Source organism: Opisthorchis viverrini, assembly GCF_000715545.1.
Source record: "Opisthorchis viverrini unplaced genomic scaffold opera_v5_106, whole genome shotgun sequence".
In the NCBI taxonomy this organism is placed as follows: domain Eukaryota; kingdom Metazoa; phylum Platyhelminthes; class Trematoda; order Opisthorchiida; family Opisthorchiidae; genus Opisthorchis; species Opisthorchis viverrini.
This window is the reverse complement of record NW_008751768.1, coordinates 1,096,167-1,122,230: the sequence shown is the minus strand read 5'-3', so window position 1 is coordinate 1,122,230 and position 26,064 is coordinate 1,096,167. Positions and strand designations below refer to the sequence as shown.

General features: G+C 43.7%; 2 protein-coding genes across 2 annotated transcripts in view; both read left to right on the top strand.

The window, feature by feature from the left end:
* T265_13857 (hypothetical protein) overlaps positions 1-701 on the top strand; it is a gene marked incomplete at both ends in the record, with an annotated part of 20,589 nt that extends 19,888 nt beyond the window's left edge. The window contains one exon of the mRNA XM_009170870.1: positions 482-701. Coding sequence (XP_009169134.1) covers positions 482-701 — 220 coding nt within the window. The remainder of the gene's footprint in view (positions 1-481) is intronic.
* A 23,805-nt stretch (positions 702-24,506) lies between these two features.
* The window catches only part of T265_05770 (hypothetical protein), a gene marked incomplete at both ends in the record, with an annotated part of 13,247 nt that continues 11,689 nt past the window's right edge, over positions 24,507-26,064 (top strand). Inside the window, 2 exons of the mRNA XM_009170850.1 lie at positions 24,507-24,535; positions 24,949-25,244. Of these exons, the coding sequence (XP_009169114.1) occupies positions 24,507-24,535; positions 24,949-25,244 (325 nt within the window). The remainder of the gene's footprint in view (positions 24,536-24,948; positions 25,245-26,064) is intronic.

Here is a 26,064-nt window from a genome sequence, read left to right as displayed (position 1 = left end):
CGCTCTTCCTATATATAAAGAGAGAGGGGATTAACGTGGGGAATTAAATAATTGCGGATTCCTGAGAACTTCGTCCAGCTGCATGTCTCACACAGTTCTGTGCGAATTTGCTGATCCAGGTCATCAAGTTTTAGTGTATCACTTCTATCGGCAGATCAGCGTGCGAAATCTGGCCAAAGATATTGTGTTCGCAGACCATGATTTCGTAGAGATGAAATTTATAAATTGGGATTTCGAAACTTCGAGAAGTGTAGGAGGAAGCTGTTGGTGAGTCGGCATAGTGGAAGTCTGGAAATTAAAGAATTCGATAGAGTCCAGTCTTGTGTAGAAAGGATTCAAGTATTTGTCGGTGATAACAGGAACACGAAAACTACCATTGACCGCTTTCACCAACTTGGTGAAAGCGTTCCTTGGTTTGTGAGGCTTTACCACCTTCAGTTCTTCATGAGTTCTGTCTTATGTTTCCTATCGTTTTTTTCAGCTTTGACAAAGATTGTACTGCCTACTACAGCGACGAGAATCGCATGCCTGTGACTTGGTTCAGGACGCTGCTTCTATTTCTGGAATTTTATCGACATTGCGTCCGGCCAGACGACCGGACTTCACTCATCAAACTTTGCAGGCGACACGAACATCCACAAGTCACCGCAGAGATTCGAGCACTTCTTTCTCTTGTACCAAACACCTCTTCGGCTGTTTGAATACAAAATCTTTGAAGCAACCAACGCCTTTTCTACTCAATTTGTGGTTACAGCGGCTACGTGGTCGTGTTTAGGTAGTGTGCAACGAAAGTTTATATGAAGGGAATATAATGTGTGAAATAACCACACGACAAAAGATGGTGAGGGATGTCTTTCGGACGCTCGAAAGGCTGCGGTTCCTCATCATAAGAAACACTATTCTGTGTATCCGAACGATTTCCTACCTTGAAGTGTCGCCCGACTGCTTTTCTGAGGTACATAACTTTATTCCCTTCGAATACGGATAAGCTTCCGTGGATGGATCGTTAATTCAGCCGCCATATCACCCAGTCGTTGGCCGTGTTTAAATCTGGGTTGAGCTTCACTTGCCGATTCTTGAGTTCTTCTGGTGAGGAAACCTCGGTGGACCTCGCTTTTTGAGTGAACTGAGGTCGTATCTTTCAGGACTAAATTTTAAGATGTAAGGGTTTGTTCGGTGATTTTAGCACCGCTCCTGCGTAACGGATGCTCAAACGACTGCAGACGTCGTCGTTGAAGGAGGTTAGGTAGGCGAAGTAGGTCGGATCTCTGGATGGTGGACTCATAATAAGTTTGAAGCACCACTGGTCAAAAGCCTCTGACTTTCTGATAACGGGATGGGTGGTTAAGCTGAAGACCCAGATTGCCCTGCGCAAACTAATGGACGAGACCCAGCTATATGAGGGCTTGTTGGGCATCGTTTATACGCCGCCGACTTTCTTCTAGTGAGTTAGATTACTGAGCAAGTGAGACATTTTGGAGGTTGACGCGCCATCCTACGCACTAGAATGTCTGGTTCGAACTCAACCTCAACATCTCGACTGCTCCCGTCTAGACTTGAGCCACCTAGCCACATCCCAGCCCTCGTGCTTCCTACCGTTGGCATGGCAGCTAGACACCGAAAGCTTGCTGAAGCTCGACGATCTTTTTATTGTTATTGTCATTGTTACTCTAGACGCGATCGTCTAAGAACCTGGGTTACTTTAGAGGAATCACTGGCTATAATTCTGAGTTGTCATCAAGTCATTCATCTCCTTGGTTGGCTGACATGTTTTCAATGTTTGCTTGAACAGCTTCGTGAGCAGACACTGAACCCAGACCCATACTCCGCTTGGATTCAAGCAAACCATGACACCTGCCCTTGGAGTGTAAGTTCACTTATTACTAGTCAGTTGGGTTTCTGGTGAGCTCCAATGAAGGTGAAGCTGGAGCCCAATGTTTCCTTTGGAGTGAACTCACTAGGATATGCGGTGCACCGTTCAGACAAGTGTGATGTGAACTCAAGGATTACTGAATTCACCAAAGCATGATTTCTGTGCATCTGTGTTACAAAAGCGGTGTTTCGTTTGAGTTTTTTAACTGAACTTTATGGGCGCAGGCATTTCCTGGGTCTTCTACCCTACTTCACCAAAATTTTAAATACTCTGTCCGCAGGTCCCAGCACTACGACTGACCGTGTTAGTCGCCCTGCATCACACAACTGTAGCTTCTGTACGTCCGACCCTAAACATTTCGAAGGCTGTCTTCAAACCATAAAACCCTGTCTACTTAGCCACCTTTAATGTTTGCTCACCAAAGCAAGCAGGACAACAGGTGATGCTTGCTCGTACGCTGGATTCCCTCTGCATTAATGTATGCTGTATGTTGACCAAACCGGGGATATTGGAGATCCCATCGCTCGATCTCGTCCTTGAGATTATATAATCAAGTCAAAAACAAAGTGACTGGGGTTTAGACAAGTTTATGCCTTCAACTATCTCGTCTGCAGACAGGTGCGTTCGTTCGTGCAGCGTTTTGTCTGCAAGTAACACCCTTCTCGCTACTTCCAGAGTGTGCGCCTTGGGAACAGTGGTAAACATGGAACTGTAATCGAAGCTACCAAGTACAGCGTCTAGCTCTAACTGAAACCCAGCTACTTTTTTGTCAGTCATACGAATTTGGTTGTGTGTGCGACTTACCGGCAAGTGGTTTAAGGATACCTCTCAGGAATCTGGCCAGCTCATGTTGTGGTGAACATATGCCATCCAGAATTGGTTTTATGGGGACACCTTCCTTGTGGACTTTTGGTGACCCATGAAACCGTGGTTTGATTGCACTTTTTGGGTACAATCGGTGCCATTTGCCTTGCCTCAGATGGTTTATCACAGATCTTGGCTACCTCCCAACTTCAGCCTTATTCATTATTGACGAAATCATCCTGTTACTAATTTGTCGGTAAGGCCCATCGGCTACGTGTTGTTTAACTTTCTGCAGATGCTCACTGTAATTCATGACGACCAAGGCCTAACCTTTTCTGGATTGTAATTACCATACCGTCTACATGTTTAATGTTTTTAGGCGCTTCGCTCTGCCGGTGCAATCTTTGGAACCCCTGAGTGCTAGGACTTTAGGGCTGTGACCATCTGTACACGGAATTTCTCCGTTTCCATTGAAGGAAGCCTCTGAAACACAGGCCAAACACTAGGAACGATCTCTTATGCCCTATGACTGTTTTACTCACTGCTAAATTCAATCCCTTTTCTAACGGACAACTTTCTTAGTCACCTAAGGTGCTATCTGACTACGCTGCAATAATAAGCACATGGTGCACTCTTTTCTATTAGTTTACTAGAACAGCGAGTCGTGGAAGGACATTTCTCGAACTTACATATTTGTTCGTCTTTGCACTGTTTATCTTGTGCTTAGTTTTACTTCCCTCGAAATCTGCAGGGCAACGTTTTGCTTTTGACACAAAAACAAGACCACAAAATCCGGTTTCAACATGAAGACAATTCCAACCAGTCTACCGTAAATTTCAGTCATCTCCACTAACCAACAAACAGGAAATTCAGGCCTATACCCAGCACTGATCAAGTCGACTAGTCATAAGAAACCTCACGGGTCAGTTCCCCAACTGACTTAAAGCCCAGACAACCTGGCTACTTACTCACTTGGCTTGAAGAAGCTTTTGTGTCAAAATTGAAACGTTTTCCAGCAATAAATCCACAGATTGTTTATCAAACCTCATAAAACGAGAACTAGATGAACTTTGTGGTCGTACGGAGGTGAAGCAATAGTGTCGACAGTGATGTTACTTTCTCTGATGACGTTCTACGATTGTTTTAATCATAACTGAGATGCACACCGTAACCCTAAAGTTATAGTAATTGTGTTAGACTTCCTCATCTACAATTTTTGTTGCCGAATAACGTCTTTTGTCTTCTCTTGACTTCTTTCTGTCTATCTGGTCGTTTCGAAGGAGCGTATATCCATTCGAATCACGGTTGTTCATTCATGATATGCTGACCCAGTAAATAGCCACCACTTTGGGCTGCAGGTGGAAATCACCTTACATGACCGGAATTCGCCAATCTTTTCGTGATCACAGATGGACTGCCATAGTGAATTGTTCGTCGAGCTCGACAGTATTCCTGATGATGATAAACTCATTCCCAGTAGCACCAAATTGATCTAGATAGTGCTCTTCTCTCACGGAAATTAGTCTATGCAGAATTTATGTACAGAGGGTGTATTGAAACATACAGAGCAGTACAAAGGGTTTTAGGTGGACAATTATCAGTTGAACAAAGTTCCTTATTTTTGTCGCTTCAGTTCACTTTTTGGTTGCTTTGTTGCTGTAGGTCATCGTTTTGTGTGAGCAGCACACTTTTGTGAAATGGAAAGTCGATAACCTGAGTAGAAATGCGGCCAGCTCTTATGTCGATTATGTAATGGCACATACCGAAGAAATCGATCGTCCATCTGGAGAGTGACTGCACATTCCTCCAGATCAGTGGGATGACAGGATACGGTGTTGTTGATAGAAGCTTGTCGCAGTTCTCTCGATTGTATGGAGTGTCATACTCAGTATAAAAACACTGCTGTCCAAGTTTGTTGGTAACGCGTATCATGTGGCTAAATTCTGTGCTGGTGATTGTTTTTCTCTCCGCTGGTCAAGCTGATTTCGTTGCCGGTGAGTTGATTATGCTAGTCTCGTTATGTTACCAGTAGGTTCATGATTATGGTGCTTGTATTTCAGCGTAGTGTAGCCCTCAGTTTCAACCTGATTGACGGATCCGTTGGTACCTAGCCCTGAATGTCAAGAATAGAGTGCGTATGTTGGGACGGTTCAAGCACTGCTGAGTGTTATGTTTCATAGGCGGGTACTGGTTTAGCTCGTAAGAATCATTTGGGGACTAGCTCCGAATGATCGCCACCGTTTAAAGCACCGCGCCTCTATCACAAGGCGATGACTGCGGTGTCTTAATACTTTTCTTATTGCGGAGTAGAAAACGCCATATACACGCATGCGCAAGTGTAACCAACTTTTTACTCCTGGGTGAAAAGTGTTTCGCTTGTCAAACTCTTATACCGGTTCTTGCTATGCTTTAGAGTTTGTTTCTAAGAGAAATTTGTAGGTTACTTTCGGCATGATTCCCAGTTTTTTCAAGTCCTCGTGCAATTTTACGACAATTTTGTAGCAAGTTTATCATTACTGAACGCTCGTCAGTCAAGTCCAATAAATCAGTACATATGAGGTTCGTGTGATTCACGTAATAGCATTACGGGATACATTTGAGGATACAAATTTATGTTCTATTGCACGAAGCTATCATCCATCCCAATTGAATACATTCGTTGTACGAGTGTTTGAGCAGTAATCTAGTTTAATTGCATAGGCATGCTAGGTAGCATACTCTAAACTAGCTAGATGGCACCTTTTGAGGTTACGTTTCGCTAATAGATAGTGAATGTGTCAGACAAATAATCCACCGATCTAGTTTCCTTGATTTAACTTTCATACCCACTTGGTGTACAGCTAAGAGATCTGATTAACTCGTGTCCCCTGGGCGTACGGCTACCATCAAAGACGTTCTTGATTTAACATCTGAGAAAGGACAGCTTAAAAACCCCAAAAGTTCAAAACTAGCTGGACCTTAGTAGCAAATGCACTTTTTAGGAGAACATGTAACGACGTGTACATAAAGTTTACTGCATTGCCATTTCATTCCCACTGTAATTTACTGAGGTTCCAGTGACAGTCGTTTCTGTTTTCCAGAATGTCGCGGAAATTTGAGGACATTTGAGGTACATTAGTGCTGTAATGGCACCGAAATCGGTCCTTGTTAAAAGTTTAAATTGGTCTCCCATAGGTTTTCAGGTCAAAGCCACACCCGTGATCACCGGACGTCAGACTGGAGAAATGGATTACGTTGCCAAAAATGGAAGGTGACATGGTCAGTGGCTAGTAAACTCAACTCACATCAAGTAAAGTATCCACAATTAACTCGAAAAAATGCAGGTTAAGATCTCACAACCGACCAACTTGGAGGAACTATAGAGCGTCGGCTTTCAATCGCCGCTAGGTGTACGCCAAATCTGGGGACTGTAGTCTCCCTTGGGGATTATATACTGCAGGTTATTCAAAATTAAAGTGAATAACGCTGCTTGATTCCTTGGGACAATGCTCTCCACGATCAGAACCACAATTACTAATGAAGAACTGATAAATCCTCTTCACTGGTTTCAAGAGTGATTTTACCGTGTGTAACAAGTCGAAGTTTCACAGCTATCATGTTTTACGTGCTTCCAGGTTCTACAGGCATGTTCGATGCGTTTCGCAAAATGACCTTCACTACTTTAACCTGCATTTTAGGAGAAATCGTAGGTCAGAAAATTAGAGCACATAATCCTAGATACCTTTTTGAGCCCACTGGAGAACGTACTTACATTTTTTGAAACAGTTTTCGCGTTTTTTTCATTTTTTTAAACCTGAAGAACCTGTCTTCGACATACAGCTTGAGGATGATAGCTTTCTGGTTTCCTGGGATCGTTTGCCGCACGCACCTGACCTTTATCACATTCACCTTAAAGTGTTTGAGTTCCCTCATTCGAAAATCAGTTTGAGCGAGCCCAAGGGTTCAAGAAGAATTCCTCTGGAGAACCCGTGCTGGCAGTGGCATATTGAAGTGCATGAGAAAATCGGTGAAGAAATCAACCTTTTAGCTTCTTCGGATAACGAGGAAAGTAAGCTATCTCCACTTGCATACTGTGTAACTTTCATTTCACCAGTGGCCAGCTAACGTGTGGCTTCTTTACGGGTGTTAGGTATGCTTCTACTGACATCAGTGAAATAGTATTGTGAGTCAAGACCGAAGTTCGCTTTTCTGTTTGTACAATGTGTATTGTGGCTTACTTGCATCGAATGGCAAACATCCTTTCCGTATCTGAACGGTATCCAAATCTGGAAGTCACGCAAAATCTTCGATGATGATGCAGACAGTCTCTGGATCCACTGAGTAGCTGTAAGTCGAATAATATGGCTTTTGAGCGCATACAGCCTGCTGATAAGGCGTCGCCCCGGTAAGGATAAAGTCACTGGTTCTGTTCCATCCTGAAAGTGTTTGTCTTTTCCTTCACGCAACGTGTTCTTGGGTTTCTCATTCATGAAGTAACAAAACTCTTTGTGTCCTATACAGATGTTCATTAGAAAGACCTAAACCTAATCATTCTCATCATTCAGTACCTCCATAAACTGAATTACATTCAAAGGAGTTGTACGCAATCCTGATGCCTATATGATTGATAACAGTAGTAGGTATGACCATAATACTTATATCCAGTAAAATTCGTTCCGAACCGTGGGTCTCAAGTTGTCAACACATCGTGAACTAAATCGCATGTTTCAGTGAGGACAGAAATGTTTGATAAAAATTTCATTACTATTTTCACGTTCTATCATAGTGTCGTCAAAATGGTTGGTGTGTCTTTGACTAGTGTATCTGTCCGTTTTGTGTGCACATTAGTTTCCAGCGCGCCCACTATTGTACCTGCTAGACAGACTACAAAATCATGAGCTAGTTACCCTGATGGAGTCGGGAGAACTGTGGAACGGGATGTAAAATAACACTGTGGTTACATACAGTAGAAAATCTTGGAGAGCGTGGTTCCTTAGGTAGGTAACTGTGTATAGATCTGTTTTTAGTGAATCCTACCGAGCCTTACACATATGCGTGTTACATGTTCATATGGTAAAGTGAGGGGCTTTCGTGAGGAGCTTTTTTAACAGTTCAGATGTGATCGTTTCTATCTTTCGCTGATATATATATATATATAATCTTTTATTGTGTCATGAGCGAGACCGGGCTCCATCATGAAAACCGAAGCTTCGCGTGACTCTGAAAACTTCGGATCATAGTAGGAGTTCCGCGTAGTCACTAATACCCCTTTTGCGTTATCTTACGGGGTTCGATTGACATGTGTAAAATATAAAAGTACGTACTACCACAAATTTGGTGCATGCGGAAAGGGCAGGTCTACAAATTGAGTTGGTCCGCAGGCATTACAGTGGAAAATGGAACAAAAAACTGGCGATTTGTTGGACTGCGAACTGTTGCACAAACAGGGCTTAGTGAACATTAGTTCAGCGCTCACCTCCGTGGTGTAGTCGAATGAGAAGTGTCTGGTCATAAGTTGCGAGCCATTTCCCCTTCTCATTTAGTCAAAAGATCTAACTTTCAACATCCTAGGAAGTGCCATTTCGTGGCTACCAGGGCCGGAAATTCGTGCTGAGTGCTGCTATCTGTCAACTAAATTGCCGCACTACAAGGCTGACGCTGAACTGATAAACAGTTTTAGCGAAAGGCAAAGTGGCTTAGTTTTAATTTTTAGACAGCCCGAAAAGCCCCATGATGTGCTCTTAATCTGCCGCCCTTCCGATATTATAGCAGCTTCTTTGCACAGTTTTCACGCGATTAGTGAATATTACTTGATGCCTCATTGCAGTCATGTCTGTCCTGATTAAAGTGATACTTTACTCAGCAACGTATAACCTATTACGGCCCTTTCGGACAATACCACTGTTCTGTTTTTTTGTTGACAGATTTGGGTTACGTTCGAAATGTGGAATTCTGGCCATTACCAGACTCGGTCTTGATAACATGGGATAACGCGTCCATGTGCATCCCCGATGAACTAGTTGTAAACGTCAAGTCTCAGGCTGGTGATGTTCTAGAATACAAAGTCCGCTCTTCTGATGGATCTCTTGTTGCTCACCCCAGTTATCCGTTGGGATTACAGAATGTCTGTTTCACCTCGGTGTTTCAAAACGTAACCTCACAAGAATATACCATCTGTGAAAACGACATAGTTTTGTCTCATGGTGAGTTATTATTATACGGTCTTTTCAGTATGTGATACAAGGAAACAAGTAGTCTCGGCACTTTATTTTTCGCATGGATTTGACTATAGAATGAATTTTGTGATAGGAAGCTTTACTCACATTGAAAGTCTACCATATTTACACACCCGATGACATCATATCTTTAAGGCACTTGGCGAACAGCGTTCCTCAGCCTTATTTCCTAAACACTGAAACCTTACAGATAAATAAACTTACAGAGCGTTGGAACATTCTGGTTTTCGCAGGCTGCCTGTAAGTGAATAGATAAGCGAAACGCGAAAAATAACTTTGTGAAGTTATGTGATTGCCTTCATTTCCGTGTGCCGTAACGAAATGGCCAAAAAATGCAAGGATGGGCCCACCGTTTGGTCCTAGTTAATTGCGTTAGTTCATCGAAATAAGGACATTCATGGATCATTCGGCAGTAGCTGGTCGAGGCATCATCTTTTAGCCAAACATCTTCATAATACCTTAGTGAGCTATCCCATCAGTGCGCACCACTTCATTGGACATAATTGTGTCCCTACGGGCGTGGTCAGAAGAAAGCGTTCACCGCTTGATTCAGTTATGAGTAACTGTTTGATCTGTTTACTCAGTTACGTAAAAAGTCGATATGCCTCTACTTTGGTGAGTTAAGCTTTGTGCTTTCCCCCTGTGATTTTCCCGGATGTCAGTTTCTGAGAACTTAATTATTCTTTCACTGCAAGGTATAGATCAGAAGGGAAGCTCACACCATCCCTTGTAAATCTGGACTGAGTAATCCTACCATAAAACAACAGCAGTAAAGATGTTCCGGTCAGATTGAGTCCGCATCTTTTGTGATCACTTACGGAACTCTAGTTACATTGCTTGTAGTAGACGGTTTCCGTAAGACTGGCTGGGCAGTCGGACGCAATAAGTTTGCTGACATGAGTTAGTTTGCTGATGCCTGGGTGATATATGAAAACCCCCCTACTTTTGTTGAGTCCCATTGGTTAGGACGGTGTGGCAAGCGGTCATCAATCATTAACGTTGAACTTCACATATGAACTCAGAATGAGAGAGAGCCACATATTCCATGTTAATGGTGAAGGTTCGTGTTGGCCAACTTTTTATCTGTCCTTCCCATAAAACTAACCAGGTGCATGATTTTTTTAACATAGCTCACGAAACATCAATGTTTATGAAACTGGAAATGACTGGGGAAAAAATCAACGTTACATGGAGAAAGCCAAATCAAGATTTCGGCACACTTAACGTAGCTGTGGTCGACGTCCTTGGGTTAATCGGCCTTATTGAAATTTCCGCAAACCAAACGTATCACCGATTCGAAGGGGTAAACAGCTGTTTCCAGCATACTGCAGCATTATATGGATCGAGAGACCACGAGAAAATGAATCACTTACTCAGTATTGGTTACTATGATCCAGGTGAGTAAAGTTTGTGGTCGACAAAAAGTTGAGAACATACAGTTTGTCCAAATGAAAAAAATGAGCCTGTGGGCTTCAGTAAAAACGGTGAAAAATGTGCCAGAATGTACCGACTGTACTGGTAGATACACACTAAACCGCTGCTGGTATCGTTTCAAGTAGACTGGACATCATGTGTGAATGGAGTCCTTAGCGCACATCATCCACTCGTGATTGTGATGCAACCAGATGAACCCCCAGTGGTTGGAAGAAATGTTAGTTGTGTACGGTTTCAGCGTACCAGTCATCTGTTGGACGGACTGTACTGCATCAGGTAATGAATGTGAATGTGTGTCTATTCAAGACCATACTACCAAATTCACATCCGATCTCTTCGAATAATTCATCTGTTGTTAATGGCCTTGAGGCTGCAGTTGTCATTTGGCGAACTACAACCCTCTGAAAGTAAACTCTCCGAAACACATTTTCTGCTTAGTTGACACCACAGCAGGATATTTTTATGTAGATTTTAGGTCTTACGAGTACCCATATTTGACGTTTCTATGGATTCTATGGACCTTGTTATAGATTGGGTTTTCCTGGCCCCAAAAATTAGACCCACTAACCTATCAATCCTTTATTACCACGCTTGTAGCACATAATGTATTCCCACAACACCCTTAAACAAATCATACGACGTAAGTCCTGCATATCTTGTGGTCACGTGTTGACTGTCCTCCAAATGACGACTTCTCAGATGGGATTTTCACTCATATTGTGAAAATGTTATACACCCGAGCTACTTAAAAGTATTGCAGCTGGTTGTGTGGGATTTTCAGTAAAGAATTCGCCCTATATGTTGTTCCAATCTATGCCGAAAAATCCAAGAAAAACTACCTACCCCATGAAACCCCAGAGAAACTCGTGGCGCCATATCCTGCTGATCAGCCTCTCGGGGTCGAACGGTTCAGCGTCCAAAGTACTGGCCGGAAGGTTGTGGGTTCGAAACTGCCTGGATTTTCGTGAGATGCGCACTGCTGAAGGTGGAAGGCATATGCTGATAAATCGCATTCCTCATCAGCCATCCATCTAGCCGTAAACCCCTTATTCCGTTTTCCTGTGGATGTGAGTTCTTAGTAGTTTCATATACGTTTCTAAGTTATTATTCCTATTAGCCAGCCAAATTACATAAACTTCGTTCTCGTCTCCCGTGAATATCGTATCCTCAGCCATGCGAAAATACGACGTAACTGAAAACAGGTTAAAAATGGAATCTTTCACACCAGAATTCAAGATAACTCCTTAGCAATAAACTGCAAACTAAACATCACCACTATCCAATCATTAGTCAGCTGGGACGATGCTGCTAGGAATGTTTCGTGCTTGTTTTTTATTGCCCTGTAACACACAAGCTTTACCGTTGCCAGTTAGACCAACAAAAATGCGCGGGTCTATCTGGTATACACACTTCTTTGACTAAATCAGTTAATTTTTCTGTGTGAATCGTCTTCCCTTTTGAGTAGCTTAAAAAAACCCTTCATGAGTTGTGTGGGTGATCACACTAAGTGCACAAAATGACGCCAAATGGTTGTGTAAGTTTTCAGCCCGTATGTAACGTACAGTAGATATTTTGCAAACAGATAACTTCACTAGAGATTTTCTGGCCTAGCTGACCAACAAAACTGTGGAAAACAAGCTGGTACTATTCAGGTAGCTAGAAGTTGACTGGAAATGGGGTAGCTAGGCATTGAAGACGATAACTTTGATGCACAAGCACCACTGACTGCGCGATTGGGCCATTTCTGCCAACGTCATTAACCATTGGTGATTTGAGTCCCAGGGTCCTCATCCATGGAGACGGCAATTACCCATCCGACTAAATTTCCTGGTTATTGTTTCCGTACTTCGTTGTCAGGTCATGCACTATCCCTCTCTCCATCGCTTCCACTCAGCACAAGGCTGAGAAAAAAACACTGTGAGTCAGGTGGTCTTCTGGCGTGCGGAGTACATGTCCCAACCAGCGTAGCATAAGAAGCGCGAGTAATTCATCCGTCACGGGAGAGTTCCTTTTTCCTAAGACCATCAGGTGTACCGCAGCAGTACTAATCCGATGTTCCCACCAGACCCGAACAATGCTCCGGAGATACCTATGATCAAACACTAACATCTTTCGTTTGTCCTCTGCGCGTAGGGGCCACGTTTCTCATCTGTAAAGCAGTATGAATCGCACCGCCGCACCGTAAACGCTTCCTGTGACAGACAAACTCACGTCATGTCAGCGCAATAGATGTCGCAGGTTAGCAAAAGCTGCCCTGGCCTTTCCGATATGACAAATACTCTTTTCTCCAGCCACTCCACCGGAACTCATAAGTTACCCAGGTAAACAAGTCTATCTACCACGTCGATTGGCTCACCTGCAAGCATGAGGTGTGGGTCTGATCCCACCAAATCTTGTAGCAGCACTTTACACTTTGCAGGTGTGAAACGCATGCCAAACCATGCGGCAGAGTTATTTAGGTTATTTATAATCGTTCGCATTTGGGAAGGACCTGAATCAAGTAGAGCAATATCGTCTGCATACTCAATGTCTATAATGGAACGTCCCGGGGCTTCAGAGGCAGGCAGACAAATTTTAAACAGCGTATCAATAACAAAATTGACGAGGAAGGGTGAGAGCGTATAACCTTGTCTTACACCACTCGACGTGTTAAACTCAGGTGAGAGCTTCCTGTATACTCGTACGCGCCCACAGGAATTCACGTACAGTGCCCTCATAGTGGATACGAATTTGGAAGGGACATCTTTGATCGCCAGATGCTACCAAAGTTACTGACGATCGACAGAATCAAAAGCATCTTTCGAATGAAGAAAAACGACCAAAGTGAGGTGTCTGAAAGAGTGGCGCTGTTCAACGATTCGTCCCAAGATAAATATATGGTCCATTCATCATCGACCAGGGCGAAACCCAGCTTGATTCTCACGAATCTGTCTCTCCCGATAATCCATGAACCTGCGCAAAATAATGCCAGAAAGCTCCTTAGATGCGACGGATACTAGGCTGATACCACGATGATTTTTAGGTGATGTTTTTACTCCCTTTTTGAAAACTGGGATGACGGTCGAGGAGCTTCATTCGGCTGGTATCCTGTTTTCGTTCCAAATCTTCTGCAATATGGTTGTCAGACTGTTCACCAGGACCTCGCTACCTTCTTCGAAGTGCGCGGGGTGTAGGCCATCCGGACCAAATGCCTTGTCGCGATTCAAGATTAAAATCTCAGGCTGTATTTCGGTTGCTAATGGTGGGTTGGTGTCAATCTTGCATTCGGGCCCGCTCGGTTCTTCCGGTGGTTGCGTTGAGGGAGACCGGGTGGACTGCTCTTGGAAGTGCTCAAGCCCACCGCTGAAGAAGGCAATTAAGGGAGTGAATTGCTGTTGCGTCTTTTTCACATATTGTCTCACTGACACGTGCTTTCTTCTCACCGGTTGATCGAATCAGTTGAAACATGGCGTGGCTATTGCCTGCATCTAGAGCCTTCTCCATCTCCTGGGCCTTCGAAGTCCATCAGCATTTTTCGTCGTTCTTTAAGCTCCTGATTATCCGGTGTTTGAAGGATCTGTGTGCACCATCATAGTTGCTAGTTGCTGGTATGGCCTTTATGACAGCAGTGAGATCTGCTGATCTCGAAGATATCCACTGTTCATTGAGTCGAGTCAGATGGGCCGGACAAACAGCTCTGAAAGCCTACAGCATTGCTTCTTTAACTCGCCTCCATTCATTCTCCGAGCAGTTTTCATCGTCCTCATGACTATGCGTCCCTAGTAGCTTTCTAACCAGATCAGCCCGATACTCTTAAGCTACTGAAACTTGTTGAAGATGATGAACAAAGCTGCTCTCTTTCGGTGCTGGTGGAAAGCGAAGTGCTAAGCAGGCCTGCACGTTGGCGTGATCGGAGTCAAGTTGCGTACTCCGGAAAGAACGACAATCCGTAACTGAGGCTCTCTCCCGTGGGCTGATTGCCATATGGTCCAATTGAGTCCATAAACTGTCTTGTGGTAGGTGGCTTCCAAGTAACTCGGTGTGAGCGTTTGTGTTAGAAGTTTGTACTGGCCAGGAATTGACGATGATCTTTATCTGATACGACTGTTTAGACCACAAGGGGTTTCATGCAGTCCCACAAATCGGTTCATTTCACCATCCGTCCCTCCTTCACTTTTTGCAAACAGCCGTCCCTAATTTTAGTTAGCACCTTAGATGACTTTTCCACCAAAATCTCTAAGAGGATTGTGTTTTAACCCTCTGTTCATCCCATTTACTCCTCCGCTTGATTTATTTTTCTCATTATTGCTTACAGTAAGAGATTTGAATGGTCGTTGGTTTGTTGGCTCAGCTGGGAGCGCTCCCTAACAACACACTGATGATGTCACCTCTAATGGTGATCCAATCAGACTCCCCAGCTCAGCGAATAAACCAACGACTATCTATGCTATCTGATTTACCAAGATTCTCTTCTATGGAAAAGATCTGGAAATTTTTATGGTGACTTCGTCCTGTAAGTGGGTTCAATCTATTGATATTTGGATTTTCTCATGGACTCGTAAGATGCTCACTACTGATGGAACAGGTTCTCAACTTTTAGTCACAGAATGACCTCAGGAGGAAACGTCGATCGCTATCGTTTTGTTGTTCACACGTCTTCAATCCGAAAAAGGGGATCATGTGTTTGGAAAAACACCTCAAATTGGTCTATTTCAGCTCACAGACCAACGAGGACGAACGATGACGAGTTCGATTAATCGTGTCCGTGGTGATTTGCTTGCTATTCTGTTTTTAAGGTGAACTGAAATATCAGTCAGGCAGAGTTTCCATTTTGTTTCAACCCGCAACCCGCAGGAATTATTTTACTGAAATGCACTTTCAGAAGAGCTTGGTAAACACTCGGCAGTTTTTACTTGGGCAGCGTTTCGCTTTTGACACAAAAGCTTCATCAGGCTAAGTGAACAGGTCACCAAATTGGTCAGGTTATAAGACAGACGGGGAACCAGTCAGTAAGTCCTCCTCACACTAGATCAGTGTTGAGTGTGGGTGCTAGCGTGGGTGCCAAATTCTTGAGTTGATGTGTTGGAGGAGTTCCAAATTAGTTCCGATCGCTTTTCGTTCCCTAATCTTCCACTTCAGGGTGCTTCAGTTGATGATTCACCTCGGGTGCCACTGGTAGATTTTCTCTGGTCTTTGTGGAGTTGTGAATGCTCCGGTCAAGTGGAGTTTAGATGATGACCACTCTTCCTTCTGATGATCCCACATCAACACGTGTCAGCTCGAGTGACCCAAGACCGTTCTGCACACGCTAGCCGGTTCCACGCCTTCCATTCTGTTAACACTGGGATGCTTGGCGATTTCTACCGCCTTGGCGATCAGTCCGTTTGACGTAGTCCTTGCCTCAAAAACTTCAACATTTTCTAAGTCTGTTTTGTGTCCTGTGTCCAGTACGTGTTCCACAATTGCCGAGTCTTTCAGTAACGCTTGATATTCATCTGCGTTTCTAGGCGGCCTGTTTATTTTTCTACTATGGTCTCCAACTCTGATGTGTAGTTCTACGGCCGTCTGTCCTATATAGACTTTGGTGCAGTCATTACAATTAATTTTGTAGGCACGGTCCCTGATTCTGTTTGCCGGGAGGCGATCCTTTAATCGGACCACTGCAGAGCGCAGAAAGCTACTCTTATGTTAGCCGTGTTTAGAATTCTTCGAACGACCTCCAATGTCCCTGGTTTATATGGGATAACAGCGGTCCCGATCCTTTCCCTGTTGGGTTTCCCTACCGGTACAAACACCCTTTGTAATTGACGCTTAATCAAGCTGCTTGGATATCCACTACCCAGAAGTTTGCTCTTTATTTCAATTTGGGCCGCTGTCCGATCAGCTTCTTCTGTGCACAGGGTCCTTACGCGCCTCAACATTGATGACGCAATACTTGCGAATACCGACTTCGGATGGGCAGACGAGTAGTTCAAAACTGCCCCAGTGTCGATTGGCTTCTCGTACACTGTGGTCTTTAGTTTCCTCCCAGTCTTGTGTCATGCAGTCTAAAAAGGCCCGTGTACCCGAGGTTGACTCCATCTCCATACTAAATTTGATCTGTGGACTCAGTTCGTTCAGATAATTGTAAAATTCGCTAATCTTGTCCCGTTTCATGACGACGAAAGTGTCATCTACATACAGCCAAAATATCTTAGGTTGGTAGGGGAATCCGCCTAAAGCTCTCTGTTCACATTCTTCCATAAATATATTTGCCAAAACCGGGGATGTTGGAGATCCCATTGCTAGACCTTGTTCTTGAGTATAAACCACTGAGTCAAAAGCGAAGTGGGTTAGATTCAGACATGGCTTTATGCCTTCCACTATTTCATCTACGGTAAGCTGTGTCCGTTCTGAAAGGGTGGTGTCCGCCAACAGCAGTCGCTTGGCTGTTTCTAAGGAATCCTCTTTTGGCACATTTGTATATAGCGAATTCACGTCGAAACTTACGAGGATGTCATCTGGTTCGACAGTGACACACGCTACTTTGTTGGCGAAGTCATATGAATTCCTAATGTAAGTACTAGATTTCCTAGTGAGGGGATTTAAAATACCGGCCAAGAATCTGCCCAGTTCATGCGGTGGGGAACCTATTCCGTCTAATATTGGTCTCACCGGAACATCTGGTTTATGGATTTTTGGAAGGCCATAAAGTCGTGGTTGGATTGCACTTTTGGGGTACAATCGATACCAGTTGCCTTGACCTAGGTGATTTATCACGGACCGCAAATATCTCCCAACTTCGGCTTTACTCCTATTCATTATTGATGTAATAGTTCAAAAGGATAGCGCCCTAACTTGATTGTTTTCACTTAACATCGGAGAAGAGTTTACACTATTCGACTCGTTTTCCCGCACTCTAATTCAGCCACAGACGTATACACAAACTTGCAGGCCTATTTGATCAATTCAAGGCTGCTGTTATTATGGGAGTCTTCCGAATGCGTCGGGCCGGTCACAATGATCAGTCTAGTTGATCGAGATGATTTTATCCAGGCCACCCTCTACGCTGATCGCAGCTCAGCTGGATACTTCATTCCAGAAAAACTTTCGCAAAACATCAGAAAAGTTTGCATCTCCACTGAATATAACAATGAAGTAATGCTGGGGCAAATATGCAGCATTCCGGAAACTACTATTTCAGGTAAGTTACTACTCCCTTTCATATTACAACTATTGGATCATAAAATAAACGAAAAATACTAGGAACTGTAGGTTCGCTTATGCCACTGATGAACACTGACTTACTCGCGAAGGTTTTATTTGTCTCTTTCGATAACAAACAGATCAGCAAATAAGTTTTAGGATGACTTGATTGGATAATTATATTGCTGGGTGGCTTTACCATCCTAACACTGCGTCGAAGCATTGTTACTCTAGTAGCCCGATTAACACTCGGTTTGGTTGATAACAGAGGGCACAATTGGAGCAAAGATGGAAATTTCTGCTCGGTGAAGTCACATAGCAAACAGATTACGGCTACTTCAATGCCTAAATGAAACACTTTCGAATGGCTAACTCAGATTTGTTCGGAGGATAGTTGTCGCTTCAGTTTCATTCAGAGCTAGTTGCTCGTGACTGCTTGTTGAGTGCCGTGGCAATTACATGTGTCTATTGAATTCGTGCTTGTTGTATGGCCTATCAAGGACTGAAAGCCCACAAAAAGAATACTTGGTAAATAATCGGCAGTTTTTAATTGGGCAACGTTTCACTTTTGGCACAAGCTTCATCAGGTCAAGTGAGCAGGTCACCGAATTGACCAGGTTTTAAAGCAAACGGAGAACCAATCGGTAAGAACTCTTCATATTATCACACTGGATCAGTGCTGGGTGTCAATTAACGGCTGTGGTTGCCAAAATCTTGCATTGATGGGTTGGAGGAGTTTCACATTAGTTCCGGTCGGTTTCTGTTCCTCAATCGTCCACTTCAGGGTGCTTCAATCGATGACTCACCGTGGGTGCCACCGGTAGATTTTCGTTGGTCTTTGTGGACTGGTGAGTGTTGCGAAAATTTAGTCTGGAGGAGAGGAGGTGGGTAAGGTTAATTGGAATTCGGATGATAACTAGTCCTCCTTCCGATAACCGCACACCGACACGTATTAGCTCGACTGATCCAAGACCATTCTATACACGCTTGCCAATTCCACGCCTTCTATTCTGTTGACACTGGGATGGTTGGCGATTTCCGGGCTATCAGTCTGTGTGAAGCGGACCGTAGCTCCCGCCTCAAAACAACACTTTCTTAACCTATTTTGTGTCTCATGTTCAGCGCGTGTTCCGCAATTCTCGAGTCTTTCAGTAACGCTTAGTATGCATCCACGTCTCTCGATGGCCTATTTTATTTTTCTACTATGCTCTCCGATTCTGACGTGAAGTTCCCTAGACGTCTGTCCTATATAGACCTTAGTGCAGTCGTAACACTTAGTTTTATAGACAGTCCCTGGTTCTGTTTGCAGGGAGGTGACCTTTTAGTTACACCAGTGCAGAGCACCACACCTATGTTAGCCGTGTTTAGAATCCTTCGAATGACCTCCGATGTTCCTGGTTTATATGGAATAACAATATTCCCGATCCATTCCCTATCGGGTTTCGCCACCGGTACCAACACTCTTCGCAAGTCACGCCCATCAAATATCATGGAATAAATGTGGAAGTTAGGTATGAATTAACTCTGAATTTCAAAGCCAGAAATGCTAGATAAGTGTATAATAACGTCTGCTTAACGCGCAGTGAACCACTAATTCGCTGAATTCGGGATAACTAGTGTTTCTTCCTCATCTTAACACTTTAATACCACTGGATTTTCACTCTGCTTTGTGTTACAGTCAAAGCTAACTAAAAACGGCCCCAGTTGTTAGTGAGGTTCACATGAAAGTTTGGTCCAACATATCATTCTTAACTTGTTCATTTTGCCCCGTAGACCCAAAAAATAACGTGAATCTGAAGGTAACGAACCGAGAAAATTTGTTTGATCTTCAATGGGAACGCAGTCTTCGTGAAAAGTCCCTTATCATTGTCCGCGAGAACCAAGTTATTCAAGTGAAGAAACTCGCCAGAAACGATACTCAGTCAGAGGTGAACCGGAACGGGAATTGTGCATTTTACCAGTTCTTTCTTCTATCTTCCACTCGGTTGGAATTGTTGGGTAGCGCGGATAATGCGCCAAGTAAGTCAGTTTTTTCTAATTTCGCACCACCTAAAAAGCAGAAGTAACGCACAAGCACTTACAGCAAGGTAACCCCTAAACACAAACCAACACAAGGAGGGGGTATTGAAATATGATCTGGAAGATTCTGTCTATTTTAAGCGATGGAACAGTGGGTTGTTTTTATACTTGTCGCCGTCGGGATCTCGGGTGGAGAGAGCTTCTTCGTAGTGATCTGTTGTGAGGGCAAATTTGATTGACTAAGTTTCATCGATTACTCCCCCAAGCGGAGCTCATATTTCGCATCAAACTCTTCGCAGTAGCGCGTCCAATTCTCTTGATCACACTCTTGAAACGAATCGTCAACTACAGTGGAAAAATGTGTTATCGTGATGGTTTCACTGTTGATCAACTGCTTCAGGATAAGCCGAAGACAAACAACTATGTCAAGCTAAACATCAAGCAGTGGCCATCTCTACTGTGATGATTAAGGCGCTAAGTTACTGGTCAGCGGGTCCGTGGTTCGAACCCAACATCACCATATCGACTGCTCCTTTCTAGGCATGAGCAACCCGGCACTACCTCATCCATCATAATTCCTTCGGATGCAGTGGCAGCTGGACATCGAAACGGTGTTACTGCTGAACGATTACTGACGTTTCCGTTGATAGACTACCAGAATATCTACATAAAATGAACTGAAAGTGTTTCTAGCAGATGAACGTTCCACCTTGATCGCACCATATCACCAGCACCCAAACGAATAAATCGTTTTATTTCCAATCGACACTGCTGTCCTAATTTAGTGGACCTAGTCCAGGGAGAGATACATGGAATTAGTGTTTGTTTATAATGATCAAGCACTGATTCCCTCATTATAAGAGACGAGGCTATCGTCCGGTAACATTTCCGATAACTTTTGAGTCTGTCGGCACCTCCTGGACCCTGTTACTGGGGTAGAAATTAAGAACAAGGGCTTAACATATCAATATCTCGATGTCAAAGCATTGGCTGGGAAATTAATGGATAAAAACTCCAAAACCTAACTCCCAGCAAGCACTTTGAAATATTAGGCGTTACTCTATCACAAGTGGTGAACAATGCGAATCAGCAGCATTTTGAGTGCGATGCTATTTACAATCGGCTAGATGATTCAGTAGAACGTGGCTGAACTATCTTGATTGTGAGAGGTGGCACACGACACGACTCACGACTGAAGATGCCGCAATATTTCATAGGCCAAAGGTTAAATATGGCTATTGTGCACAAAACGTCTGATGATACTAATCAGGAAAATCGTAATGGGCCCTATGAGGAGCAAACGCGAACAGGTGAGTTAGAATAATCTGGCTTTTAAGCAACCGATAAGTGACTCGAGAACCCTCGATACAGCTGACTAAAGCTTTCTGGTCGAATAGGTCAAATACATCGGTGCTTTAGATTTGCCTTGCGCCTCATTGCAAGCCCGTAAAAGCAGCGCTTCTTGTTTACAACTATTCAAACTAAAATTCTACCGAAGGCTCTTCAGCCAACAGAAACTGACAGACGTGCACCTATCAGCCAAGCAAACGGAACCAAACGGACAAAACTGGTGATCAACTGAGCGATTGTTTCCTCCAACTTCTTCGTTAGTATAGTTTATCAATAAACTGAAGCCTTGTCCATCCCAAGATGAGGCTACTCGTGCAAAAGTGAATCGTCCGCGGGAAGACATACATATCATGCAGTGTTATTCAACAATTTTCTTATTTCTCCTTCATTTAATAAGTGACACTACAAATCGCTAACATCCAAAGCTATCGCATTGATCAGGACGTTTTGGTGAAATGGGAGACACAGGGTCCATGTACTGTTCAACATTTCAACGTCACACTGCGAGACCTGAGAGAAGAAGAATCCTGGTATCACTCCTATTTGTACACCCCGGGCGTGGTTTTCGCAAATGTGCCGTCGAATCTCGAATTTTATGTGGAGGTTTCCGCTTTGGACGAGTCGGACAATTTGCGTGTCAATGAAGCAAGGCCAACTGTCTACAAAACGGGTGCGTTGGATACCTTTATCCCACTAAATCCATTAGCAAGCTCACTGTATTTGTGTCATTCTAGTCGGACTTATCTCCTCTGGACCATGCCCCAACATCAGCCTTCTAATTAGCTTACCGCCTTCTTCCGACGAATGATTTGGCAGCTATCGCGATATATCTTATATGGAACCTTCAATGTCATCTATTACTTTTATTGAACAAGAACTTGTCTAGCGTACCGAAGTGTCTCGTGGCTTTTCTTTTGTTCCTGCTTATCCAAATATGCATTCGATTTGCACTGTTACCTTATGTGAAATGCTAGTTCAGATAAATCTCCACCGTATTTTGATTACTTGGTTTGATAGTAGCCGTTTTTATACTGGTTTTATGTAGTATTTCAACATCAAGTGGTCTTTGGAGCGACATAAAAGTGATTTAGGAACTCAGGGCCACATGCATTTTTGGTCCTTTGGAAGAGTAGGTGCTTGACATTTGAGTCCTTTATTCACTCTCTCGGTTCAAAACAGCCCGGTGCACTAAAAGGGTTGACGCATATGCTAGCTCGGATCAATGCCCACATTTCACAGTATGATGCGCGCGGTCGTCTGATATCAAACGTAAAATTGTTTAAACCCTCAAGCGCCCTTTTCTTTCATCTGCACCTGCCAACTTAATAATTCCCCTTAGTAGGACGCTATTTGCCTTACCCTTCAAAATAGCTGAGTAGCTGGCATACGACCACTGGATAATCATTAAAGATACCATTATGCACTGTGCAAACTATATAAGCGACAAACTGCCAATTTACTCTCTATGGGGCCTCGCGCTCAAAGGTATACCCATTCTCCCGATTAATTCTGGCACACTCAAAGCTGTGTATATTTGCTAACGCTAGAAGTCCTATGGTGAACAGAATGTCTGTTTATTGATCATTCACCTCATCATTCAAGGTTTGCGAATCAGCATCACCAGATTGCCATACGCGTGTAAACACTTTGGAATATTGCAGAAGTTTAACACCAAGTCAGCTGACAAATTGAGGGAGCGCTTAATTTTGCACTGCCGTGAGGCGCTGACATGGTCACGTTAACCATAGCTCTTGTTACATTATTCGGTAAAAAAACTACCCTACTTCATGTCCGAGCCTGTTGCCAGCCTGTCGAATCTTCAGAATATGGACAGTTCCGCTCAACCTTCCGACCCAATCTACACACCATTTTTCCCACGATCTCGCAAAAATGATCAGCTGTATCTGGCGCACGCATCGAAAAAAACTCCCTACTTCATGTCCGAGCCTGTTGCCAGCCTGTCGAATCTTCAGAATATGGACAGTTCCGCTCAACCTTCCGACCCAATCTACACACCATTTTTCCCACGATCTCGCAAAAATGATCAGCTGTATCTGGCGCACGCATCGTCCCCACAATGCATGTGTTTGTCGGTACGTCACAGTCTAGTGCAAAGCATGAGTCCAGTTCTCTTCTTGACATGGCAGTGAGCGCCCACAGTCAAGCGTCATGGCTAGTAAAGCCGATACAAGCTTACCAGCAGAATGACCGATGGCTATCATTAGCTTTCATGCCCAGTTTGGTTGCGATGACCAACTGCCAGCTTGCCATATGTCATCAGTAAGGAGAGATTTTCTTAGAAAGTGCAGATGGCTGCAAGCAGCACGAATCAAATAATCTTGCTGGTTGCAGTTCTAAGGGAGTTTATTGGTTTGACGGCCGCACAATTTGATGCTTATTTTTTTCTCCAGAGAAAACTTCAAAAGTAGGTTGCTGAGCCCGTAAAATAATTCACTCACTGATAGTGATAGCCAACATCCCAATTCGACAAATAAATTTGACCAACTGTTGGGTTCTTTGACTGAATCATCATGGGTTAGTTGTAATTTTATTCGTTGAATGAATAAAGATGCCAGGAACCTGTCCTCACTCTGTGTACAGTAGCCATCGTCGGACCTAGAACGTAACCAAAATGAAGACTTGTCGAGACCATCATAACACCTGAACCTGTCACACGAGAACGTAACCGTGGGTGCTTTCTACCAAGTGAGGAGAACGATTATGCTCATAATTTGCACTTGCCTGTCACGCGCCCACAAACAGATGCAGCGTCGTCGACTATTTTCTATGCGACGGTGTGTTCGCCGCCAAAGGAATTTGCATCGTATGGATGTTCGTATGGATTGGATGGTGGGAAGGCTGATCGGAAGTTCCGGGTTGTTCAGATGCGGCGGAGTAACAGCAGGGTAAATCGTGAGTAGATAACTGTCTGATGTCTGTGTTGAGCACTAACGATAAAAATCCAGCGGTGTAAGATCCTCCGCTTCACATAGGGAGGTTTTTCTAGGATTTGGTTTCATACACCTGACCATAAAATGCCTCTCATCAACGGGTAATACACGATACCTAGATATTCAGTTTTTACCGTCTCAAAAATTATCCTGCATCAAGGTTTTTGCTCAACCTTATGAACTGTAGGTCTTCCTTTTTACTGTACACAACCCCAATGGTATCAGCATTCTGCGCCACTAGGTAGACCGTAATTAATCCGCTGTTGCATATCTTGTCACACCACTTAAACAGTTTCACGACCATAACTTACTCCTGCTTGCCATTTTCAACTGACCCGCCAGTCAGGTAGCGTGGCACACGCTGGAAACCAACTGGGCAACTTTTTGATTGCGGTTCTGGGGTTTAGCGGGATAGGTATTTTGTAGATACTCACACCACTCTCGTTTGAACGGTCGTACTCCTGTTCTGGCGTAACCATTACGGTGATTTCACACCAAAGGAAAGCGCTGGACTCGACTTTCGCTCTTATTAGAGCTCATCAGCAGTGCATATCCAATGGCCGTGCCGGGATTTGAACCCTAGACATCTGACATGCGGGGCGAGCGTGTAACCACTACTCCACCAGCGCATGTTGGACGCGTCTGAATTTTCACGTCTAAACGGGCGAACGTGTTCACAATTGAGCGATGTGATTGATGTGCCCGACCTATCGAACGACGACCCAGTAACTGTCCTGGTTGTGACGATCGACTGCCTCTAGGTTTTGACAAGGGCTGGTAAAAGACAGTCAGTACAACCAACTTGAATGTGGAACTAGGAGTGCCGGGTGTTACTTATGCTACATCCAACGATGATTCCGACTATAGACATTGAGTTTCCCTGTAAACTTATTTTAATCTCACTGAATCCTTACTAGCCCAATTCTTCAAGCTCATTTTTGAGTAACGCTTACATAAACATATGATTCGGGTTGAGATATCCCAGAATTATTGTAAAAATCTTGTGTGTTCAGATCCACCGATTCTTCAGAACTGTTTTGCTTCCACTGAAACTGTTACCGTAGACTGCTGTACGACGGTGAGTTCTGATAACGCGAAAACTAAGCGAGTAGTCCATTGTAAAAATCCCCCATTCTAGACTGAATTTCATTCCTCCGTTCCCTTCTTTCACAGATGATTGGAACGTAACACTGCAGCTGCTTGACTCAGATTCGTTCAACATAATGTGGAACCCAGCGGTTACTAGTCCACTAGTGGGCTACCACCTTATTTGGTTCCAAAACAATATTTACAAGGGCATCCACGAGATCGACTCAGTTCAAACAAACTTTACCTTCAATGATGTCGACTTATGTCATTCGTATGATTTCAGTCTCCACGGCATCGACCAAGCGGGAGTGCAGTTCACTCTCGGACAGGTGTTCTATGTTGGAGGTAGGCAGTGTTTTTTGTTAGGTCAGCTGAGTTGGATTAAACCCTTGATATTGCGGTCCTGTTTCAACGTAGGTATTTCGGCTCCTATATTCTACAGTTTGGCCAGCTTCCACACTATAAACCGTACTTGGTCTCCTATTCTGAAAATTGTCACGGGACTAGAGACGCCCAACTAAAAGTAGGCTCTTTTCGGATGAAGTTTTTTTAACTAGCTTTGTGACCATCAACTACCCTTGATTCGAACGTTTTAATTACGGAAATAACTGTCTTTTCACGTCCTAGGTGAAATTCTTCGTATTTGAGCCTTTTTAGTGTTATTGATTCACACGTGGGTAATTGACGAAGGTGTTCTATAAGGTCAAATTGTGGAGTTTATCAAATATTTGATACTCTGAGTGAGAGTATCATAGTACTTGTATCATAGTGCTTGTAACTCGACTTGTTACTTCAAGTGATCTTGTGCTGTGTCGTTTTTTAGTCATGCGTGTACTGCCAATCGAAACTATCCATCTTATTTATTCTAATAATATCCCAGTATGAATCACAACTCAGTTGCCAAGAGAACTCCCGTTTTCTTGTTGCTTCTGTTGCTGCTCAATAGCGTTGCTCTGAGCTTACCTGTACTTCGAGCTGAAGTTCTCAAGAAAACCCTGGGGAAGTTTCAGAAAACGCTTCATAGGTCCCTGGTTCTATAATTTACACTGTGTTTACGCTCTTCCTGCTGTCATCTAGTCAATTAGAAGTCAGGTCAATCCCAGTCGGACTGTAAGCTGTCATCTTATTAGTTTCACTACCGAAGATGAAGAGATTAAAAAACTTC